The 21,163-nt window shown below is 26.2% G+C and overlaps 1 protein-coding gene across 4 annotated transcripts in view; it reads left to right on the forward strand.

Moving 5' to 3' along the window:
* The window catches only part of LOC127277947 (peroxisome biogenesis factor 1), a 363,271-nt gene that overhangs the window by 3,750 nt on the left and 338,358 nt on the right, over positions 1–21,163 (forward strand). For 3 of the 4 annotated variants that reach the window (XR_007842435.1, XR_007842434.1, XR_007842436.1), the window contains exons 8-16: positions 866–1,028; positions 1,110–1,269; positions 1,738–2,060; positions 2,161–2,225; positions 2,358–2,417; positions 2,531–2,717; positions 3,472–3,648; positions 4,271–4,383; positions 4,479–4,579. Coding sequence is in view for 1 of the 4 variants with exons in the window: in XM_051299405.1 (XP_051155362.1) it covers positions 866–1,028; positions 1,110–1,269; positions 1,738–2,060; positions 2,161–2,225; positions 2,358–2,417; positions 2,531–2,717; positions 3,472–3,648; positions 4,271–4,383; positions 4,479–4,551 (1,321 nt within the window). In the remaining 3 variants the exon portion in view is untranslated. Of the gene's footprint in view, positions 1–865; positions 1,029–1,109; positions 1,270–1,737; positions 2,061–2,160; positions 2,226–2,357; positions 2,418–2,530; positions 2,718–3,471; positions 3,649–4,270; positions 4,384–4,478; positions 4,668–21,163 lie in introns of those variants that run through there. The other variant, XM_051299405.1, reaches the window with a different exon arrangement.

The raw sequence follows: 21,163 nt of genomic DNA on the forward strand, positions 1-21,163 counted from the left end.
ACAAATTAATAAAATTTGTTTCCATAATTGTTTTATTTAACTATTTTTAATTGATATGAATACTCATATTTTTATATTGAATTTTTCAAATTTAAATAAAATTTTGACTGTATTTCAGTCAAAAAATTATTAATTTTATTCAATTTAAAGAAATAGTTATTTAATGTATTCGATTTTTAATTTATAATTTTTGATTTAATGTTAGTTTCAATATTTTTAATTTTCAAACGTTTTTAAATCAGAATTTATGTAATCTTTTCTTAATTAAATTTAAATTTATTTTCGTGGTAAATTTTTTTTTTGAGATTGTTAACGATAATTGATTAAATAATAATTATTAACAAATTATGATAATAAAAAGGATGCACAGAAAATTTAGAAAGATTTTAAAGCGAGTGGTAAGAAATAAAACTGCTTTTGATAATAATATAATTCAAATTTTTCGCGCTTTTTTTATTACAAACTTTTACTTCCGCAGTAATGGCGGTGCGGAGATAAAACAACGCCTCAACTCTTTTCAAAAGTTGATTGCAGTAGTTTTAGTCGGTTTTAGTTTAGTTCGAAGATTATAGTTATAATTGTGTTTTAAAAGATGAATAATCGTAATCGTAATAATCGTTTTTTTAATAGTAATGATTCGTTAGTCAATTTTACTCAAAAAATAGTAAGTCGATCATGTATATATAAAATTTTTTTCAATTTACTTTTTTATAGGTTAGGTTTAATCAATTAATTTTTGAGTTCCATTATTTGACTGTCCTATCTCAATATTTATGATTATTTTTAAAACTTTTGTTGAAAATATTCTGTATTTTATCGTATTTTGATTAAACTTAACCTACAAAATAAGTCAAATTTTTTCCAGAATAACAGATATGATATTCAATACATTGTCACAATATCAAACGATCCATTACATTACATTGATAGCTACTTGTTCAAATATAAATAAACTTGGATCAAAATTTAAAATTGCGAAGGGAGTTCATTTCTTTCGGACTATTGAGTCGATACCGATTTTAGAAAAGGTATTTTTTTTTGTAATTTTTGATAAAAATTTCATTTTATTTTTTTGTTTTTATAATTAAATGTTACCTTTTAACACGCAGAAAGATAGAATAGAAATTTTAAAAGTTAGAGTTGGAGATAAAATGGAAGTATCTGGTGAAATTAACTGGAATCATTATGGAAATAAAACAGAAGGATGGTTGATCCAAGATTTAGTGGATATGTCAGACAAAGCGGCATTCACAGCCTGGAAAAGACATGGTAGTTTTTTAAATGTCACATTTTTTCGAATTTTTTTTATTAAATATATTGTGACATGTACTAAAAAAAATTACAGAAGCAAAAAATTATAGATTATGTTTATGAAGTTCAAAATGAAAATTCACAAAGAGAATCAACTTTCAATACAAATTATTTTTTTTCAGTCTTTATTACATCCAAAATATTCAATAAAAACTGATTTTGCTTATATATATATATATATATATATATATATATATATATATATAATTAAAAAGGAACTTTAAATATTTAAAATAAACATAACCTATAATTTTTTGCTTTTTAGATCCCTTTGTGGGTACCCTTCTTCAGAGTTTACTATATTTTCATTTATATGACTTGAAACAATTTTATCTTTTGTAATTGAAGTTAAAAAAAAAAACCTTAAATTATATAAATGGTTTTTTTATGATTATTAAAAATAACTTTAAAAATTGTTTCCTCCAGTGAATGATAAATTAAAATCGACAATCACGTTATTCGAGGAAGATTTATTGGATGCTTTAAATAACAGTACACCAATGTCTTTGGAGGGTATTAATTTGTACAAAGGTTCTGGACATACATGGTCTGATATTGGAGGGTTAACAGAAATAAAACAGACATTGGTTGAGATTCTTCAGTGGCCTTTGAAGTATCCTCAAATTTTCAAAAAAGCTCCAATAAAATTACAAAGTGGTGTTTTATTGTATGGAATGCCAGGGACTGGAAAAACTTTATTAGCCAGCGCAATAGCAAAAGAATGTGGATTAAACGTGATTAGCGTGAAGGTTAATTTTATTATAAATTTAATTATTATTCGACCACATTAATTAAAGTTTGCTTTCAGTACATATTTATAATAGGTAATATTTATTTGTTTTTCTTAAGGGTCCTGAATTATTATCAAAATACATTGGTGCTAGTGAGGAGTCAGTACGACACGTTTTTGAAAAGTGAGTTCAGAAATTAAAATTTTTAAATTAAGTAATAAAAATTTGATTAATCAAACAATAAAAAAGAATTAATAATTGTATGTAGGAAATAGTATTTGAAATAATAAGAAATTAAAATTATATGATTTTCAGGGCACAAAAAGCCAAGCCCTGCATTATATTTTTCGATGAATTCGACAGTCTTGCTCCTAGGTGAATATTAATTTTAATAAATAAAGCATAAAATTTAGTAGAATTTAAATTATATAATTGGAATTGTTAAAGTTTCTGTGAATTTATATTTTTAAAAAGTCAATTATTTTCAGACGTGGTCATGATAGTACTGGAGTAACTGACAGAGTAGTTAATCAATTATTGACACAATTAGATGGCGTAGAGGGAAGAGAAGGTGTTGCGATTGTTGCAGCAACTTCAAGGCCAGATTTATTGGATCCAGCAATTCTGAGACCAGGACGTCTGGATAAACTGTTGCTTTGCCCTCTACCAAACGAGGTAATTAATATTAAATTATTAATATAATTTAAAAACTAATAAAGTTCATATTTATTTAAAAATTGTCAATCAGTAGTAACAAAATTGTTTTTCTTCATATTTAAATTTTTTTCTTTGTTCTCGCATGATAATTTGAATATCGTTTAAAGAAAACTGCTAACAATAATAATTCAGATGTTATGAAAACTTTATAAATTTTGCGTGAAATAATTCATTACAAAAAGTAATCATTTAAAAGAACACAAGAGGAGAAAAATATTGAATATTAACGTCAATATTGTTTAAATAAAAAGGCAAAAAATAACTTTATTCAAATATTGTGAAACTTTTAAAAATATGTGAAATAATACTTTTTAGAGAGGATGAGGAAAAAATTTATAAAAGAATTGACGTGAAATATTAACGTCAATGTTGTTCAAAGAAAAAAATATAATTTGAACGTTGTGAAAACATTACGAATTAGGGAAAATCATTATTAGCAGAGGGAAATACAGATATAGATGATATCAAAAACAAATGAAAGCTACATTCATAATATTGTTGTCCCGGTTATATCTCTTTTGAAGGAATGTCACGTTTTTTGTTTTATTGAGAAAAAAAATTCTCTTTTTATTTTCATGTTTTATTCAATGCATTTTTTATTTTATTTGTAATTTTTTTAAATCAGTTTAGTACCAATTAAAGATTATTGAAAAATATATAAATAAAAGAAAGGAGTTAAATTTGTAAAATTTTAATAAATAATGAATTTCAGATTGAAAGGGAGGAAATTTTAAAGGCCATATGCAAATCAAATCGTATAAATATAGAGAATTTGGATTTAAAAGAGTTGGCAAATTTGTCAACGGGATTCACTGGCGCTGATTTGAATGCAGTTTTAACTCAGGCAAGATTAGCAGTTTTAGAGGAAGCTGTAGAGGCTGCGTCTTTGGTAAGTTTGTATTTTTAAAATAAAAGATTAAAAAGAAATTTCGACTTTTCATTTGTTACATATAAATAAGAATAAATTAGAAAAGTAAATTTTTTTTTTAAAAGAGTTTATATAAAAAATAATCTTGTTATAATTAATAATAAATTACACATTTAATTGGGAGTATGTGTGATACTGCCATTATACGAAGTGAGTTTCCAAAAGCCAGATAATATGTAACGATGATAACATCATTAGATTAGACTGGTAGGTAGATAGGCGGGTTGATGTGTAATATAACTACGGAAACATAGTCAGGTTTATTAGTACACGCCACGCTACCCCATTTCGCTCCACTTCATCCTCCACATACTTCGATGAACACTGAAGGGATTTATCATTTTATAAATTATAAACATCCGTTTTAAATATGAAATTAGTGTTTAGAAATATTTTTCATTAAACATCTTTTTTTCTCATCTTTTCAATTGTGAAATGCTGAGAGAATTATTTTGCAACGAGGGTTTCTTTTTTCTTTTTCTTATTTTAGAAGAAAAATATTATAGCTAGAAAAATATTCAACTTTGTGACGATTTCAATTTTCCATACCATTTAACAAATAATTTTTCTTTCGAAAATATAGGAGGAAAGGAAAACCATCGATGATAGAAAACTGACTCAAAAACATTTACTCAATTCGTTGAAATCGATCGATCCATCCTTGACATCAGCGGAGAAAAATAAATTCAACTTTATGTAAGTATTTCTATTCTGTCGCGAAATAAATTTTTTCTTTTAATTTCCATTTTTGTCTTATTTCCTAATATTATTAGAAACATTGTTTTGTGCAGATATTCACAATTTTCAAAAGGAGGAGCATTTTCAGGAGGTACTCCATGGAAGCAGAAAGCAACTTTGGCTTAATTTAAAAGTCGCGATGAGTTTCCGGGCGGTGAGTGTTTTTTTTTACAGGCATGATTGTTTTATTATGGATATATTATTTTTAAATAAAAACATTGATAATGTTTTTGATTAAAAAATTACAATTCATTTAATTTGATTGGCAAAAAAAGGAGTTAAATTAAAATACATTGCGAGTGCAATGTTTTTAAACAATAAGGAACATGTTTGGAGACTGTTTTTCTTCTAATTAGCTCGTCTTAATTGGCAAGCTTCTAATGAATGATAACCAAGCGTTATTATAACTAAGCATAATCCCCTCCGTCTCCAGTTTAGAGACTCCGTGTACCTCTACTAAACTTGGAAACGTTAACAGCCAACGTACTCTGTGCATGACGGTATAAAGTTTTCGTATTAATAATCGGTATAATAATTAGTATTTTCACGCGCGACTTAGCAGGAAGGATGCCTGCGCGAGGAACTTCGAGGATCTTGATTTTAAGTTCTACGAAGGAGGGCATATTTCACCGCGCTAATGTCCCGCCAGATAAACTACAATATTAGCTGCCTACGCTGTGATTTAATTTAACTTTGCCCCGACGACATCCGCTTTGCTTTTCGTGCAACTAAACAGGATGCCTACCAAGTCGCTCTCTACAAGAGAGATATTTATTTATTTTAACCGCGCCCGTCATTTATTCTGATACTTTTATATTGTATATATATATATAGTGCCCGATAGTTTCCTTCTGATGCTTTTGAACATTCGGTTAAACTTACTGGAAAATTTACATTTTTTCTTTACATTTTGAAGACGAATGAATATTCCCTAAAAAAAATTATTAGTTCAAATTTCTAGTGTTTCAAAATTCATAATATCAATTTTTTATTTATATCCGAACTTAATAAAATAGAAATTACATTGAATTGAATTTACCGATTCTTCATTTGTCGAAATTCTTCATTCATAATTTGATAGATAATAATTTATGATTAATTAATTTTTAAATTCGTTTTACATTCGGTAAAATATAAATTTTGTTCTGTTTTTCAATTCACATGTAAACAATTTAATTTTTAACACTTTAAATATTAGAAAATTGCTTGTTAATAAAAATTACCATTTCTTGTTAATAGGAAAACTGAGGAAACGTAACCTAAAATTTAACAATCGTTCCTTCCTCGCATAGTAAGAAATTTTTAATTTTTATCCAAATGCAACTTTTAATGATTTAAAGTGTTAAAAATATAATTACTTATACTTCTACTGAAAAATTGTTTAATGAAAAATTATTTTTATTATTTTGAAATACAAAAATGTTAACTTGAACAAAACTTTGTTTTGACTGTTTTTCCAATATTTTTAATTTGCAATTCGTCTGATGTGAGTATAATATCTGTTAAATAAATAAATAAATACCAGATAAATAGAAAATTTGGTTATATATATATAAAACTTTTTTTAAAAATTTAGTTGCATTAATATTCTGGTTTTTACAAATTTGATTGAACAAAAATTCCGTTAAATAGACATTCTGTTGTAAGAATTCTGTTAAAATATAAATCCTGTTTAATTAAAATTTTTTCGAATGAAAATTCAGTGAACTGATTGATAATTTGACATAAAAAATTCTTTTAAATAAAACTTTTATTAAATATAATAATATTTTTGTAATAAATGATAACATTCTACGTAAAAATTCGGTACATTATTAAATCTACTTTATAAAATTCGTCCTTATATAAAAAAGTGAGCTACTGGAAAATTGAACTAATAAATAATGATTTTAAGGGAATTCCTTCTTACATAACTATAATTAAAATGATATTTCAAAATTTAATATTTAATTTAATTTGTTTATGTCAAATATTATTTATCTTTATAGATAAACATTGAAATTAAAACATTTTCCAATGATGAGAAAAAGTTTTTTCTTCTCTAAATGAATTAAATTTTTTGATATAAACAAAATTGATTAATTGAAAAGTCAATTAAATGAAAAGAAAAATATAAAAGTGTATAAAATTTGTATTGAAGGCGAGGAAGCGAAGGAAACGTTTATGTGTGATATTCTATTTAGGGATTTTGTTGGTGTGTTGGTTTTTGCATTGAAGCGAAAGGATTCTTCGCCTTTTCAATTGGCGGGTTCTGACGGCGATGGCGATATTTACGAGGCGTCGAGGCGTAGGTAACTCTGTTTGTGGCAATTTCTTGTTTCCATTAAGTTGGCCGGCCTGCGGGGTAGATTCAACCCCCAGAGCGTTGCGCAACTTTGGCAACGAAGGTCTGCAACTCAGGGGAACTGGGAAATGGCGTACACAACCTTAGCTTTACACTATACCCCCCGATCAAATGATGCGCGTCACCGCTCACAATAACCGCTTCCCTTCTCTTCATCTCTTCACTTCCAATCCCATTCCATTTACTCGATTTTACATACTTGGACTTGTAATTGGGACCTTGTCTTATTTATATATATATAGACTCCTGTAGATTTTTAAATCCAATTTCAATTATACTTTTAATCTTTATAATTGTTTTAAATTTGTTATAGTATTTTTGGAAAATTATTTTAAAAACTCTGCTCTCTAAATACAAATGAAGTTTACGTATATTAACTCATTTATATTAAAATTTTTGAAGCATTTTTGTAATTCAAATTATCCACTCTTCTCTATAATATAGATACTTATTTAAGTTTTTATTTATTTTAAATTATAAATCATTAGAGATATCTATTTCATAAGAATTTTAAATCCACTGATATAATTTAAAAGTAATTTTTTTTTTTTTAATAACATACACTGAGAAAAAAAATTTAGTGTTTTCAACAAAATTGTTTGGTTAGGCAATTTTGGTTCTTGTAACCAAATTTTGGTTGGCTGAAACAAAGTCGTAGAGTTTTCTCAACCAAACATTTGGTTAAGCCAACCAAAATTATTTGGTTGAACATTTTTAAATTCCAACCAAAATTTGGTTACGACAACAAAATAGTTTCATAAGGATGGGTAGTCCAGTGGTCAGAGCTCCCAACCTTCAGTTTTAAAACAGTAGAGGTTCAATCCCAAGCGGAGATGAGATTTTTCAAAGTCCACAAATATTTCAATTAGATAAATATAAATTAAACGTTAAATTGGATAATAAATAAATAATGAAATAAATAAAAAAAGATAAAAAAAAATAAGGTAGAATAAAATTTTTAATTTTACAAAAAAAAAACTGTTTGTTTGATCAACCAAACATTTTTGTTGATCTAACAAAAAAATTTTGGTTGAGCTAACCAAACATTTTTGTTATGCCAACAAAAAACACTCAACCAAATTTTTTGATTGTCTCAAACAAATAGTTTGGTTGCTTAAATACCAACAAAAATTTTTTTGTTGGCCTAACCAAATTTTGGTTGCTCTGACTAAACATTTTTTTCAATGTAAAACTATAATTCTCTTAGTACATTTCTTATTGTATTTTCTCAGTACTTTGTACGAATGAACATTACCCGTATGATTATAAATAAATAATATTGATTTCATCAAAATTTGGACGATTTAGTTGTACAATTTGAGAAAAACAATTTTGTGTCAAAATTTATTGTTAAATAATAGTTATTTCATTTTTTGTGTTTTAATACCACAGACCTAAACAATTATAATTTTTATCCAATTTTTGCAAAAAAAAAATTGCTAATTCTGCTCTTTAAAAGATTCTCTATAATTTTTTTTTTGTAGAATTTTGTTAAAAATGTTTTGTTCAAACGTTATAGAATAAATAAAAAATTTTTTTTTTTTATATTTTTTGTAACAAAAACCAACAAAACAGATTTGTAGAGAATCTTTCAAAGAGCAATTGTTCACTAATTTGAAACGAAAAAAAAAATAAACAAAATGTTAAATAATTTTTATTTGACAATAAATTTTAGATTAAAACAATTTTTTTTTAAATTGTACAAGTACATCTTTCAAAATTTAGTAAAATTAATTTTAATTATATGTTAATAGTTAAGAGGCTGAACCTTCCTTAAGTAGTAATCATTTAACTTTAAATTTATTATTTGAAAATTCGATGTATTAGAAAAGTTGCTTTATCAAAGTTCAGTTAAATAGAAATTCTATATATAATCAGAACTTTGTTAAATAGAAATTAAAATTGGGCTTATTATAATATCCACTTTTTAAAAATTCTTCCAAATGTAAATTCAATAATTTTTAATTTGACACCACAAAAATTCTTGCAAATCTAATTTGGTGGAATTTTTATGTGTTCCAAAGAAAATAGACGTTCTAAAATGAATAAATTTTAATAAATTGAAAATTAAATTTAAAAAATGTATTTTTCTTTTTAAAACTGAATAATATAAATTAAATTCTAAATTTAAAAAAATGATAGGTAAATTAAATATTTATAAGAAATTCATAATTATTCTTGTATATAATAATTATAAACATTTTCAACATTTGTATAATTAAAGACAAACTTTATTTTGGGGATGCGGCGCATAATGTGTATATTTCTATGTGTATAGGCATCGTTTAATAATCGTCTTACCCCGTTAGCGCCTTATCATGTATATATAGTAAAAGGTTACAATCGCTTCAGCGACGTTTCGCCAACCAGACAGAGAAAAGCTCGCCAAAGTTGCGAGGGTGGCATCCTTAGCATAAAAATGGCCAATTATCCAGCTAACAAACTACCTTGGCGGATTCGTCGGGAAAAACCCGCGCTCCTAACTTGGTTAGCTGGTTGAAGGACATTAGTTAGCGCAAATGCCGCTACTTGTCGCATTTTTATCCCTGATTACCGTTTCTCGAGAAAGTTAATCCTATTACCTTAGTGAAGTCAACTGACTCGCACGACTAACTTGGCTCTTCTTTGCTCTTTTTCACCTCAGGCGTTGGCAAATGTATAGATGTGAATACATCCACTGAAATTATTATACTTTAGGTGTGTTATTTTTTTTTTATTTTTACTTTTTCTTCTTCTTCTTTTTCAAAAGAGATTGCTCTTTAAAGTCTGTTTCGTGATTTCAAGCTTTTGAGATTGAAAGCAGTCAGCTTATTTGTCATTCAAATTATTTTTCATTTTATATATATATATATATATAATTTGCATGAACTTAAATTAAAGGTCTGTGAACTTGCGACCGACACTTTGAAATTTTTAAAATTTTTTTATAGCATTCAATTGTCCATGAAAAGTCCACCTTTGTCCAACAAAATATTTTAATTGTCCACCTTTTGTTTAAATAAAAAATGGAAAAAATAATTTTTTCAAGTCGAAAGTTCAAAAATTAGTAATTAACATTCACTAGAGCACTCATCGGTTATTTAGCGTTAATAGACGTTTGTCCAACAGAAAATTTCTTTTCTAAATAAAAAAAAAAAAAAAAAAAAAAAAGTTTATTTTGGGTAAAAATACTGAAATATGGCGAAATACCAATTTTACCGTTTCCACTACATTTATTGTTTGTCCACGGTAAGCTCAAATAGACAATCAAAGTTATGCCCTAAATTATCAATTCATTCATTCCTTTAGACTGCAGAGATGAATAAAACTTAAATATGATAGTATTTTACTTGTAACAAGTTTCCTAAAAAATCAAAGGTTGGACAATTAAATCCACTAGTTGGACAATTAAATTCACTAGTTGGACAATTAAAATTATGTCCTAAATCATCAATTCATTCATTCCTTTAGACTGCAGAGATGAATAAAATTTAAATTTGATAGTATTTTACTTATAAAGCGTATCCTAAAAAATCAAAGGTTGGAGAATTAAATCCACTAGTTGGACAATTAAATCTACTAATTGGACAATTAAAATTATGCACTAAATCATCAATTCATTCATTCCTTTAGACTGCAGAGATGAAGAAAAATTAAATTTGATAGTATTTCACTTATAAAGCGTATCCTCAAAATTCAAAGGTTGGACAATTAATTAATTAATTAATTCCAAAACATTAATTCATTCATTCCTTTAGACCGTAAAAAAAAATTGAAATTGATAGTTTTCCACTTGAAACGCGATTTCTTTAAATTCTAGAATTGGACAATTAAATATACTAGTTGGACAATTCTTAGTACTAGTTGGACAATTGAAATTGATGCCAAATTCATTAATGAATCCATATTTTTTGACCGTACAGAAGAAGAAAAGTTAAAATTGATAGTTTTCCACTGGAAACGCGATTTCTTTAAATTCTACGGTTGGACAATTAAATATACTAGTTGGACAATTCTTTGTACTAGTTGGACAATTGATATTGATACCAAATTCATTAATGAATCCATATTTTTTGACCGTACAGAAGAAGAAAAGTTAAAATTGATAGTTTTCCACTGGAAACGCGATTTCTTTAAATTCTAGGGTTGGACCATTAAATATACTAGTTGGACAATTCTTAGTACTAGTTGGACAATTGATATTGATACCAAATTCATTAATGAATCCATATTTTTTGACCGTACAGAAGAAGAAAAGTTAAAATTGATAGTTTTCCAGTGGAAACGCGATTTCTTTAAATTCTAGAATTGGACAATTAAATATACTAGTTGGACAATTCTTAGTACTAGTTGGACAATTGATATTGATACCAAATTCATTAATGAATCCATATTTTTTGACCGTACAGAAGAAGAAAAGTTAAAATTGATAGTTTTCCAGTGGAAACGCGATTTCTTTAAATTCTAGAATTGGACAATTAAATATACTAGTTGGACAATTCTTAGTACTAGTTGGACAATTGAAATGATACCAAATTCATTAATGAATCCATATTTTTTGACCGTACAGAAGAAGAAAAGTTAAAATTGATAGTTTTCCACTTGAAACGCGATTTCTTTAAATTCTAGGGTTGGACAATTCAAAATACTAGTTCGACAATTGAATCTACTAATTGGACAATTCAGTGCACGAGTTGGACAATCAAATTTGATAATTAATTTATGAATAAATCCATTTTTTAGACTGAATAGAAGAAGAAAAATTAAAAATTGATAGTTTTTCACTTGTATCCCGATAATCTTATTGTTCTAAAATGAGGACATAATTTTAATTGTCCAACTAGTGAATTTAATTGTCCAACTAGTGGATTTCATTGTCCAACCTTTGATTTTTTAGGAAACTTGTTACAAGTAAAATACTATCAAATTTAAATTTTATTCATCTCTGCAGTCTAAAGGAATGAATGAATTGATGATTTAGGACATAATTTTAATTGTCCAACTAGTGAATTTAATTGTCCAACTAGTGGATTTAATTGTCCAACCTTTGAATTTTAAGGAAACGTGTTACAAGTAAAATGCTATCAAATTTAAGTTTTATTCATATCTGCAGTCTAAAGGAATGAATGAATTGATGATTTAGGGCATAATTTTAATTGTCTAACTAGTGAATTTAATTGTCCAACTAGTGGATTTAATTGTCCAACCTTTGATTTTTTAGGAAACTTGTTACAAGTAAAATACTATCAAATTTAAATTTTATTCATCTCTGCAGTCTAAAGGAATGAATGAATAGATGATTTAGTGCATAATTTTAATTGTCCAACTAGTAGATTGCATTGTCCAACTAGTGGAATTAAATGTCCAGCCTTTGAATTTTGAGGATACGCTTTATAAGTGAAATACTATCAAATTTAATTTTTCTTTATCTCTGCAATGCAAAGGAATAATTAAATTAATGATTTAGTGCATATTTTTAATTGTCCAATTAGTAGATTTAATTGTCCAATTAGTAGATTTAATTGTCCAACTAGTGAATTTAATTGTCCAACTAGTGAATTTAATTGTCCAACTGGTGGATTTAATTGTCCAACCTTTGAATTTTAAGGAAACGTGTTAGAAGTAAAATACCATCAAATTTAAGTTTTATTTATATCTGCAGTCTAAAGGAATGAATGAATAGATGATTTAGTGCATAATTTTAATTGTCCAACTAGTAGATTGCATTGTCCAACTAGTGGAATTAATTGTCCAACCTTTGAATTTTGAGGATACGCTTTATAAGTGAAATACTATCAAATTTAATTTTTCTTCATCTCTGCAATCTAAAGGAATGAATGAATTGATGATTTAGTGCATAATTTTAATTGTCCAACTAGTGATTTTAATTGTCCAACTGGTGGATTTAATTGTCCAACCTTTGAATTTTAAGGAAACGCTTAGAAGTGAAATACTATCAAATTTAAATTTTATTCATCTCTGCAGTCTAAAGGAATGAATGAATAGATGATTTAGTGCATAATTTTAATTGTCCAACTAGTAGATTGCATTGTCCAACTAGTGGAATTAAATGTCCAGCCTTTGAATTTTGAGGATACGCTTTATAAGTGAAATACTATCAAATTTAATTTTTCTTTATCTCTGCAATGCAAAGGAATAATTAAATTAATGATTTAGTGCATAATTTTAATTGTCCAACTAGTGATTTTAATTGTCCAACTGGTGGATTTAATTGTCCAACCTTTGAATTTTAAGGAAACGCTTAGAAGTGAAATACTATCAAATTTAAATTTTATTCATCTCTGCAGTCTAAAGGAATGAATGAATAGATGATTTAGTGCATAATTTTAATTGTCCAACTAGTAGATTGCATTGTCCAACTAGTGGAATTAAATGTCCAGCCTTTGAATTTTGAGGATACGCTTTATAAGTGAAATACTATCAAATTTAATTTTTCTTTATCTCTGCAATGCAAAGGAATAATTAAATTAATGATATAGTGCATATTTTTAATTGTCCAATTAGTAGATTTAATTGTCCAATTAGTAGATTTAATTGTCCAACTAGTGAATTTAATTGTCCAACTAGTGAATTTAATTGTCCAACTAGTGGATTTAATTGTCCAACCTTTGATTTTTTAGGAAACTTGTTACAAGTAAAATACTATCAAATTTAAATTTTATTCATCTCTGCAGTCTAAAGGAATGAATGAATTGATGATTCAGGACATAATTTTAATTGTCCAACTAGTGAATTTAATTGTCCAACTAGTGGATTTAATTGTCCAACCTTTGATTTTTTAGGAAACTTGTTACAAGTAAAATACTATCATATTTAAGTTTTATTCATCTCTGCAGTCTAAAGGAATGAATGAATTGATAATTTAGGGCATAACTTTGATTGTCTATTTGAGCTTACCGTGGACAAACAATAGATGTAGTGGAAACGGTAAAGTTGGTATTTCGCCATGTTTTAGTATTTTTACCCAAAATAAACTTTTTTTTTTTTTTTTTTTTATTTAGAAAAGAAATTTTCTGTTGGACAAACGTCTATTAACGCTAAATAACCGATGAGTGCTCTAGTGAATGTTAATTACTAATTTTTGAACTTTCGACTTGAAAAAATTATTTTTTCCATTTTTTATTTAAACAAAAGGTGGACAATTAAAATCTTTTGTTGGACAAAGGTGGACTTTTTGTGGACAATTGAATGCTATAAAAAAATTTTTAAAATTTCAAAGTGGCGGTCGCAAGTTCACACACCTTTAAATTAAATAGGCTTTCATAGAGATTGAAGATTTATTTTTATTATTGTTACTTTAGATGAGCGAGTATTACATAATAGTTATCATGCTTGAAATAGTGTTCTTACATTTGTTAATTATTTAATTTTTTCTTTATTTTTCAATGTCAATTTTTTGTTGACTCTTGTTTAATAATTTACTTGTCTTTTCGTGACTTGCGTTTCTTGAGATATATCTATGTAGCTTGCTGCGACTGAATAATGCAGTCATTAGAGATTATCAGTCCACGTGCCGCACTATTTATAAAATAGCGTCATTTTCTTTTCTTTAGTAATCTCATTATGAAAACAATAAAAATAATCTTAAGCTATTATAGAATTTAATTTGCAAGTGTACAATAACACAAACATTTTTTAATACCAACTTTTTCTATTAAAATTGACATGTTTCTCAATTCCAATTCTGTGAACACTAACAAATTATGTAAACGAAATTTAAAATTTTTTTTTTAAATTCTGCTATATACCTTAAAGAAATATATATATATGGACATCAGAATAAATTGGATAAATTGACAATAGTAATTAATATATATATTTATTTGATATAATAAATTGGAATTTTTGGGGAGAGAATGGAAGGGTCTTTTAAAAGTTTCTATGAAGAAATGATATTGTATATATATATATATATAGATAAAGGTAGTATGGGAAGGAAGAGTTCCCTTAAATATATCGAGCGCACTCCAATCCATGAATCGAATGAAAAGAAAGCAGTAGTAAGTGAACGATAAGTCGATTATCGCTTACCTAGATAAATACACATTGCGCTTTCATTTCGATCATACAAAAATAACTTTCCAAATGCAATTTACTTCTTTTCGAGTTCAAGATTAGTTACTACTTTTTGTATATACTTTTCTTCCCTTGTTTTTTCATCTTTATATACTCGGGTTTTTCTATTTTTTATTATTTTATGTATATATGGAAAAAATTATATTCCAAAATTGAAAACAAACCAACAAGAAATAAGAAATTAATATTTATGATAAAATAACAAAAGTTTTGATTTTGAAATGATGTTTTTATTGCATATTGTGAAGATAAGCAAGCAAAAAAAAAAAAAAAGAAAAAAAAATGAAAATTGAAAAGAGAATCACTGTTTGAGGGGTATGAAGAAAGGAAAATGTTGAATGTCGAGTTTTCAATCTACCATTCTATCATTGACAATTTCGAGTAAATAGGATCGCGGTGCGGTGCACCGAGGCGTGCGCCCGGTTCACATTGGCGTTAAATAAGAGTAACCCACCCATCCCTCTGCCTCGACATAATTGCCTGTGAAATCACTAGATGGGTTTTGCTTCGTTGTTTTACTATCAGTTTTACATGCACTATGTCCATTGGAGAAAATTTATCCTTATAATCGCCAAAATACTAATCCAATAGTAAAATTATTCCAAAAATGTTGAAAACATTTTTTAAAAGAATTTTACCTCATTTTTTTTTTTGACAGTAAAAAATAGTAGAGACAAAAGTTTAAAAAAAAGTTTCAAATCCGTTTGTTCAAAAAAATTCTAAAATTTATTTCCAAACCAATCAGTTATTGTTATCCGAATTAAAATTTTTTTTGTAAGTTAAAAAAAAATTCTGAGTCATTGAAAATTAATTCGTTTCCTAACGGGACGCATGAATATATTCTAAAAATCATTAGTCAGAATTTACATTTTATCGAATTTCATTTGCCATAATTAGTTTTGAGCCAAATTTTTATTTGTTCGAATTAGTATTTTGCGGAATTTTCAACAAACCGATATTCTATATTACATAATTTTTATATAACCGAAAATTCACTTCACAGAATTTTTATTTCTTCGAATTTTTATTTGTCAAAATTTTTGTTTGCTCAAATTTTCATTTAACATAATAGGCATTTTAAAGAATGTTTATTGGGTAGAATTTCATTGTATAGAATTTTCTTTTAGATGAATTTTCATTTGTTCGAATTATTATTTGATATAATTTCTATATAACCGATTTTTCATACTAATAGAGAATTTTTACTTAACCGACAAATCATTTAATAGAATTTCTAATTGATAGAATTTTCATTTGTCCGAAATTGCAAATGGCCGAACAAACAATCGACAGAAAGATTTCGGTGCGATTTTTAAAATCAACCAATCAAAAATTATCCATAATATTGTGATTGGTTGAATTTAAAAATCGCGCCGAAATCTTTCTGTCGATTGTTTGTTCGGCCATTTGCAAATTCGGAGAAATAAAAATTCTATCAATTAGAAATTCTGTTAAATGATTTTTCGGTTAAGTAAAAATTCTGTAGTATGAAAAATTGGTTATATGGAAATTATATCAAATAATAATTCGAATAAATGAAAATTCATCTGAATGAAAATTCTATGCAACGAAATTCTGCCCAATAAAAATTCTTTAAAACGTCTATTATGTTAAATGAAAATTCGAAGAAATAAAAATTCTGTGAAGTGAATTTTCGGTTATATAAAAATTCTGTAATATAGAATATCGGTTTGATGAAAATTATGCAAAATACTAATTCGAATAAATAAAAATTCGGCTCAAAATTAATTATGACAAATGAAATTCGATAAAATGTAAATTCTGACTAATGATTTTTAGAACATAATCATGCGCCCCTGCCTAACGAAGCTAAATTTTAATTCTTTTGAATCATGTTATTTTATTGTGATTCTATTCGAAAAGTTTCCAATCCAAACGAATTATTGATTTTCAATGATATAAAAGGATTCGAAAATAAATGAATGAAATCAATAAAATTTCATTTCAATCAAATAAATTTTTGGCTTATTTTATTTGACTCAGAATTGTATAATTTAAAATTTTATTTAACTAAAATATTTTCTATAAATAAAATAATTATTTTCCACAGAAAGAAAGTCCAATTATTTATTATTTATTTATTTCTTATAAAATAAAATTTTATTTGGCGTAAATAAAATTTTTATATTTGAATAAAGAATGTGTGAAATTTTTATTCCTTGAATAAAAAAGTGGACAATTTTTTATATATATAGTTTTGTGACAAGAATGTTGATTCTCGTTTTATTATAAAGCATAAGGTGCAGTGTAAATAAGAAAAGTAGACATTTATTTTCCTTCTAGTAGCAGCCGGAAGATTTGCTTAATTTTGAACTGAAACGAGCGACGACTAACAATAAAGATCATAGTCTCGTAATATAATTCGCGGCCAATTAATCTCGCTGCAAACGAAAGCATTTTCATTTTCGCTGATGATTCTTGCCCGAGAATAATCTATCTTAAATAACCCGGAGGCTAAATCGCGACTCTCGGCAAGCCAAGAAGGTCGGTATAACTACGAGGCTAAAGCAATCTACGCGAAAATTCAATTACCAGACGTAGTGCAGCGAATTTAAAAACATAAATTATACTCTCGTCAGTCGTATTACTCTCAGTTAAGCCGCACTCCCTTTTTTCAATCGGGGAAATATCCATTTTGCCACTTCTTCTAACTTCTTTATTTGCAATATATATAGGACTTGTTTTCAATTTCCAAGCTGTGCTCTCTTTGTCATTTTCTTTTTCTTACATATTTCTTGCATTTATATATATATATATATATATATATATATATATATATATATATATATATACTAGAAGGGCTACACCCCCCTGTTTTAATCATTTTTTTTTAATTTTCCATTGATCTTATTTTTCCAAATGAACCACCTATTTCAAAGAATTATTATTACAAATTCATTGAAATCTGAATAAATATTATTAAAATTAAAATTATTAAATTTTAATTAATAAATTAATTAAATTAATAATAAATTAATAATTAAATAAATTAAAATCGACATTAAGAAATTATTTTTAAAAATAATTTCAATGAAATTGACTAAAAACCAATAAATTATTAAAAAGACTTGAAACGAACATAACCTTTAAATTCAAGTCATTTTTGGCGGGAAATACAGAGAGAGATGAGGAAAGGAGGAAGGACTTACTGCTTTATTAGGGTCTTAAAACAAACATAACCTCAAAATTTAGGTCATTTTTGGCGGAGGAGGGGAAATGAGAGGAGGGAGGGGGAACTTGCGGCTATATTCAGAGTCTTGAAACGAACATAACCTTAAAATTTAGGCCATTTTGGCGGAGGAGGAGAAATGAGAGGAGGGAGGGGGGACTTGCGGCTATATTCAGAGCCTTGAAACGAACATAACCTCAAAATTTAGGAGGGGGGGTTTCCCCCTCCTAGGTCAAGAATTCTTGAAACAGCGGCGGCGGCGATATCTTTTTGTAATATAGGAAGATATATGAAGGGTAGAATGACAAAAGGGGTCAAGCGCCAATTCACTGTTTTTGCAGGAAGTAAAAAAAACATTTTTAAAAATTTTTCAGGTCATTTAAAAAAAACTGAGAAAACCGTTTCGATATATTAGTATGTTTTAATAAATAAACAACAATTTGTTGAAATAAACCTACATATTAACGATAAAATTAAAAAAAAACTGTGGTACCTTGAGGTTATATCAACTGCGCACATTTTCTTTAAGCATTAATTATAAAAAAATATACAGTTTAAAGAAAAACTGGAAAATTAGTTTCATTCTATGGAATCGACGAAATGAATAGAAAAAAAATTCCTTTAAAAAATTGTTTGTTTTCAAGAAAATTACGAATTAATTGCTTGCTTTGGAATTGAGCAATACTTTCATCTTTAAATTCAATTGTTCACTTAGTATAATCATAAAAATATTTAAAAATTAATAACAAAATGATTTTAAAATTGTTTAAAATTGAAAATATATTATGATTATTAATTTTATTAATTAAAATATTATTAAAATAAAATTAAAATAAAATATTAAAATAAAACCTAAAAAAATAATATTTTTGATCAAAATTGAACAGATGGATAAAAATATGAAGAATAAAATTCATAAAAACATTTCACCTTCATATCGTTTCTTTTTAACAATATCTTTTTTATTAATAGATTTTTTTCCGCACCTGCGAAGCATTTTCGATTTGTAAAAAGCAATGTTTTTAAATTTGTTAAGTTATGCATAATATTATTGACTCACCACTTTCTTTTGTTTTTCAATCAGGTTGCAATAAAGTAAATTTGAGGCTATTTTATTAATTTAATTTTTATTAAAAACTGATTTAAATACGCAATAAAAAAGGAAATCCTTCTACAGAAATGTGTAAATGAATTTTCTTGATTTTTTTATGCAAAAACCTCATTTTCGATAAATTGGCGCTTAACCCCTTTTGTCATTCTACCCTTCATATATACATACTAAAATTTTTTATAAAAAATTTTATAGCGTGTGTTTGCAACATTATATGAGTGTTGACAATTTGTTCCATAACACTAAGTAAAAAAAATAAATAACTAATTTTTAGTATAAAAATATCAGAAATAATATTAGTTATTTTGACAAAATCTAAAAGTGAATTTAACTTATAATTATTTATTTTTAACTAATTAAAATTTAGAGACCAGGTGTTTTTACATTTTGATAAGTAAATCTTTTTATTATTTTGTGTAGGGGATTTTTTTTTACTTGAATAGAGTATATAGGCAAAAGCTTGTCACCCTATATATACAGAATTCTGAATGTATAGTGCTCGCGATAGGGTTTGGGAAGCTCGAGTACGTGACAAATCCCTTCTTTATCGTACGAAGTATTCTATTATATTTTCTTCGACTGCATCCATTGGTGCATGATGCTTTGCAGCCTATGTGTTCACATAAAATGCACTCTTTCGTAAAACACAATTTGCATACTCGTTTTCTTTTTCGAAATTCCCATTAAAATAAACACACAATTCCGTCATTCATATACAACTTCCAGGAAATTGAACAATTTTTTGAAATTACAAGAATACAAAAAAAAAAAATTATAATATTGAAGTTATTTATTCAAAAATTTTTGCTCGATATTAAGTATACATATAACATATGGAAAGCATAAAAATATTCCCCACATTAGACTTGTCAGAATTTTTGTGGTGTTCAATTAAAAATTGTCTAAATTCTGATTTAATAGAATTTTTATTATGATACAATTTTCATTTAACAGAATTCATATGTCCAGCAAAATTTACATAAAAAAGGATTTTCATTTAATAGAATTGTTCTTATATTGTATTTCTATTTATATTGGAATATTCACTTAATAGATATTTTTATTATCTGAGAATTTTCATTTAACATAATTTCTATATTAAAAAATTCTTATTTAAAAAAATTTTTATTAAAGAAAACTTCTATTCGACATAATTTTTATTTAACAGAAACCATTTAACTGATACTTAATTTGACCGAAGCATTTCAGCGGGAGTTTTAAAATCAGCCAATCACAATTTTCTTGATAATTTTTTATTGGCGAATTTTAAAACCGCTGCAGAAATGTTTCGGCCCGGTGTATGATCGGATACATGTAAAATTTCTATTAAATAGAAATTCGACGTCTTTTAAAGTTCGAATAAAAATTTTTTTAAATAAAAGTTTTGTTAAATAAGAATTTTTTAAAAATAGAAATTATATTAAATGTGAATTCAGTTAATAAAAATATATTAAATTTGAATAAATAAAAATTCGATAAAAGAACAATTCTGTTAAATAAATATTATTTTTAATTAAAATTTTGTTAAGAATGAATTTTGATAAGTGGAAATTTTATTATTCAAAAATGCGATGCAGTTAAATAGAAAATTTTATTAAATCAGAATTGAGTTTAATATAAATTCTTCGATGTAAGAATTAGATTATGAAAATTTGTTAATTTTTTCATAGAAAAATAATACTAACAATAAGTATTAGTTATGAAAATTTTACTAAAATAGTTATTTTTTGTGGTTGAAATTTAAGACAAAAATTATCTAAAATTAAAAAGATCTCGTTTTTAGATGACTTTGCCTTTCGTCTGCGAACAAAGGATTTTGAAAGAAATTAAATTCTGAATTCTTTTTAAAGAACTTTAAAGCAAAAAATCACGACTTTTTTCTTGTTTTTTTTTTACTTTCACGTTCTATAAATATTCAAAATTTAATTTTTTTCAAAATCCTTCATTTACACGGAAAATTACTAACAAAATCTTATTTGCCTCCTCATTCAAAATTTTTTATATATAATTAGTATTA

The sequence above is a fragment of the Leptopilina boulardi genome, unplaced genomic scaffold, assembly GCF_019393585.1.
Source record: "Leptopilina boulardi isolate dan_hultmark-lab unplaced genomic scaffold, ZJU_Lbou_2.1 LbouV2_193, whole genome shotgun sequence".
In the NCBI taxonomy this organism is placed as follows: domain Eukaryota; kingdom Metazoa; phylum Arthropoda; class Insecta; order Hymenoptera; family Figitidae; genus Leptopilina; species Leptopilina boulardi.